This window comes from Ailuropoda melanoleuca, unplaced genomic scaffold (genome assembly GCF_002007445.2).
Source record: "Ailuropoda melanoleuca isolate Jingjing unplaced genomic scaffold, ASM200744v2 unplaced-scaffold9622, whole genome shotgun sequence".
NCBI classification, from domain to species: domain Eukaryota; kingdom Metazoa; phylum Chordata; class Mammalia; order Carnivora; family Ursidae; genus Ailuropoda; species Ailuropoda melanoleuca.
In genome coordinates, this window is record NW_023255128.1 from 27 (window position 1) to 4047 (window position 4021).

At 51.9% G+C, this 4021-nt stretch overlaps 1 protein-coding gene across 1 annotated transcript; it reads left to right on the forward strand.

Annotated features, from left to right (window-relative positions):
* The first annotated feature begins 245 nt into the window (after nt 1–245).
* LOC100481801 (Y-box-binding protein 3-like) lies at nt 246–1532 on the forward strand. The gene has a single exon (XM_034653529.1). The coding sequence runs from the start codon at nt 417–419 to the stop codon at nt 1530–1532; it is 1116 nt and encodes a 371-aa protein (XP_034509420.1). The 5' UTR covers nt 246–416.
* Nucleotides 1533–4021: the final 2489 nt, after the last annotated feature.

The following is a 4021-nucleotide window of genomic DNA, read 5'->3' on the forward strand; positions in this document are numbered from 1 at the left end:
AAAGTGGGTTCTCTCTTCCCACCCACTCAAACAAGCAAGAGAGTCTTCAAGAAGACCACTTCCTAGAGCTTCAAATGCACCCCCTCTCCATGAGCAACCAAGAGGTGCTGTGACATGGAGCCTGGAGCTCCAGGCAGAGAGCATCTGCCCCGCCCCCCAGCTCAAGCAGCCTCTAGGACCCCACTGAGACGTCACCGTGGCAACCACTGTTTGGTCCGCGTCCTGTTGCCCCAGGAGACCCCACAGGCCTTTCCAGGAGTCTCAGAGGGAAGCCAGAGAGTCCTTAGCCCCGGACCCACGACCCTTCCTTCCAGAGGGAGGCTCCTGCCTCCAGACCTAGCCCCTCCCCCCTCCCCCCATCACCGAGGACCAAATTCCCCTCAGGCTCTCCGTGAAAGGAGAGCAAGGACAGCCTCATGAGTGAGGTGGGAGAGGTCACCCTCACAGAGGTGACCGCCTCAGTCTCCCCTCAAGCCGCGCAGAAACTCCTGGTTTCCTTGGGAGACGGAGATCCTCCCTGGGCCCCAGTCGCAGGCAACCTCAGCGGAGATGCGATCCACAAGACCACCGCGGCAGCAGACGACAAGGGAAAAGTGCCCAAAAAGGTCATCGCCAAGAGGGTGCGAGGTTCCGTCAAGTGGTTTAACGTGAAGAATGGGTACGGTTTCATCAGCAGACATGATACCCAGGAAGATGTGTTCGTTCACCAGAGGGCCATCACCCGAAACAACCCTCACAAATACCAGCGCAGCGTGGGCGACGGCGAGACAGTCGAGTTCGACGTGGTGCAGGGTGAGCGGGGCACCGAGGCGGCTAACGTGACCGGGCCAGCAGGTGCCCCAGTGCAGGGCAGCCGCTATGCTGCCAGCTGGCCCCGCTTCTACAGGGGCTTCTATATCCACCGCCGCGCACCACCCCCGCGAGGTCCCAGCGGCGCTGAGGAGGACGTCAGCGAAGGTGAGGCCAGTGGCGAAGGCCTCACGGAGGCCCAGGGCCAGAAGCGCCGCCTGCCCGGCGGCCCCCAAGACCAAAGGCTGCAGTGCTTCCCGCCCTTCCGCAGGGCCTCTGCCATGTCCCGCAGCCCCTGGATCCTCGCTCCCACCAGCGGCCCACGGCCCGCCCACCTGCCCGGGTCCGCCCCAGCCTCAAGGCCTGAGGGCGCCCCGCGGCGAGGGTCAGGCCCCAGCTACCTGCTGAGTCGCCCTAGGGGCCGAGGCACCGCCCCTGCTCCAAGACCCTCAGCGGGCATCCGTGAAGAACTGGAAGCTGAAGACAAGGAAAGCGGGCGTGACGCCAGCGGTCCACAGCAGAAGCCCCCGCCACGCTACGCATCCCAACGCCCCAGCAACCCACGCCGCCGTCCACAACAGGCGCCTGGTGCCCAGGGCCAGGACATCGTGAGAGGCGAAGGCAAGATCCAGAAGAGCCCTGTTGAAACACCCGCTTCGGGTGCTTTGGCCAAGAAGAGCAGCGCGGCTGAGGAGGAGGACGCCGTGGTCGCGGATGTCCCCTCTGCCACCCAGGCCAAGTAACAACAGCCTGGCTCCCTCCCCAGGGACTCCCAGGCCTGGGCTGCAGGGAATGTCCCCTTGAGGAGATGATGCCCTTTAATGCAATACAGTCCAAACATCCACCTTGACTGTTAAATTTGTGCCCTGAGGAAAAAATAACATGCCCCTTCCCCAAGGTTTGAAGATAAACTACAAGATCTAAATATTTCTAAATTCCCTCTTACCATCTGTGTTGGTAATTTCTGTACACACACACGCACACACACACCCAGGCGCACACCTATTCTTTTAAAAGATCACCAGGACCGCAGCTATTGTTCTGTGTCACCAGAGGAATTAGTTGAAGTACTTATAAAAATTATTTTTATTTTTAACACACACAAAACAATGATCTGATATTGAAGATTACCTTATATTGCTGTGTGATAGTACTCACCTGAGTGGTCATTTTCTCAATAAATCATTTCATGTTGCTTTTATCTGTTATTGTTGCCTGATTTTTTTAAAAAGCCTTGTCAGCACATAATTGTATTAGGCAGTCTTTTCAGTCCTCTTTCAGAACCAGTTTTAGCAAACATCATACCTATTGCTCTGTGTACAAGTCATGAATTTAAGACTATTTGTGGACTTACGGGGGGGGGTTGAACTTCTCAAGGATGTTCTAAAGGATTAGAATACACTGAGAGGGGAGAAGTGCCCCCATCACATCCTCTTCCCCTGCCATTTGAGCAATAAATCCGGAGGGTGGGTCCAACTACCCACACTTACTGCTTAGATACTCTGTGAGACAAAACTCATAAAGCTGGGCAAAACACCACGGCAGGTTAAAAAGGGGGGGGCTCTCTGGAAGCAGAATTTGCCTTTATTTTTTAATGGATTTCATCTAATGCCATTTAAGTATTTAAAAGAAAACGGGCACGAGGGGCTGGGGGGTGTGGGAGAAATGGAAAGATGTTGGTCAAAGGGTAAAATCTTCCAGTTACAAGATGAGTAAGTTCTGGGGGCCTAATGTACGACATGATGACTGTAGTTAACCCTACTGTGTTGTATTCCTGAAAGTTGCTGCGAGAGTGGAGCTTTAATGTTCCCACCATGACAATAAGAAAATGATAATTATGTGAAGTGAACGATGTGTTAAGTAACCTTATTGTGGTAAACATCTCACGACATAAGCGTGTATCACATCATCCCGTGGTACATCTTAAACTTACACAATATCATATGTCAACTCTATCTCAATAAAGCTAGAAAAAAAAACTGAAGAAAATTTAAAAAGAAAACGGGCGTGGAAGCAGGCATAATTTTTGTCATGCATACCTCTGGAGCTGAAGAGAAACACCTAGTCCAGATTTTCCATCTGTGCTTCCCGATTGGGTCCATCCAGGGGGGGTTGTGCAGGATTCCTGAAAGGCTGAACGGGTGAGTTTCAGCCCAACTCAGCCCCTTTCCCATCAGATAGAGAAGCTCCGACTGGGAATGCCATCCCTGTCCTGGTTTTCCTTTGAACGTATGGTGGGATTGGTGCGTGGGTCAGAGGCAGGGTTGGGAGGTGGCGAGTGGGCAATTAATACATTTGAAACTAACAGGGGGCTTTAGAGTTTCATTTTACAGCTTGAGGAAATTGGATTATCAATAGCAAAATAAAAAATACTTTCCTGGTTTAAATGGTGAGGCATTTCATACCACGTTATAGCCCAGCATAAGGGATTTGGAGAGTGAGTACTCAGGCATTCAATTATGGCTAAATATCCTCACTCAATTCGAGTAGAAACAATAGAGATTACTCATTCAAGGAACATTTGAGTGTGCACTTGTGCCAGACACTCTGCCAGGCACTAGGATTTACATCGTGGTGAAGAAGATGACCCCTTCTCTCAAGGAGCCCACAGTCTAGTGAAGAGGGAGACAAAACTGGCAATGACCACACAATGGAGTGAGCACTCTGGTAGAATTAACGCAAGATGTCAGAAGAAACACAGGTGACTAAGGTGCTGGAGGGGTTGGTTCCAGGCTTAAGGAACCACTACTTCAATACCTGAATTTAAAATCACATCTAGCATGGGGCACCTGGGTGTCTCAGTTGGTTAAACGTCCGCCTTTGGCTGAGGTCATGATCCCAAGGTCCTGGGATCTAGCCCCTCAGGTCTGGTCAGGCTCCCTGCTCCACGGGGAGTCTTTTTCTCCCTCTCCCTCTGCCCGTCCCTACCCCCCACCCCTCCAACCTAACACCCCAACCTCACACCAGCCCCGCTCGTGAGCACTCTCTCGCGCAAATAAATAAATAAAACCTTTTAAAAAGTATGTCTAGCAATCACCACAAACAGAGCTCAGATTTGATAAATTCACGTCAACATAGAGCTACAAGTTGTTACTCCAGACTCCTAGCCCAGTGCACTATTCCCACTACACAAGCTGACTTCTTTGGAGACTAGCAGAGTGTACCACAAATCACTAAGCATAAGAATTTGTACTGAAACACAGCACCAGGAGACAATGGCGGGGGGGGGGGA

Bases quoted from the DNA above. Each gene is read 5' to 3' on its own strand.
- LOC100481801 (XM_034653529.1), top strand. From the start codon at position 417: ATGAGTGAGGTGGGAGAGGTCACCCTCACAGAGGTGACCGCCTCAGTC.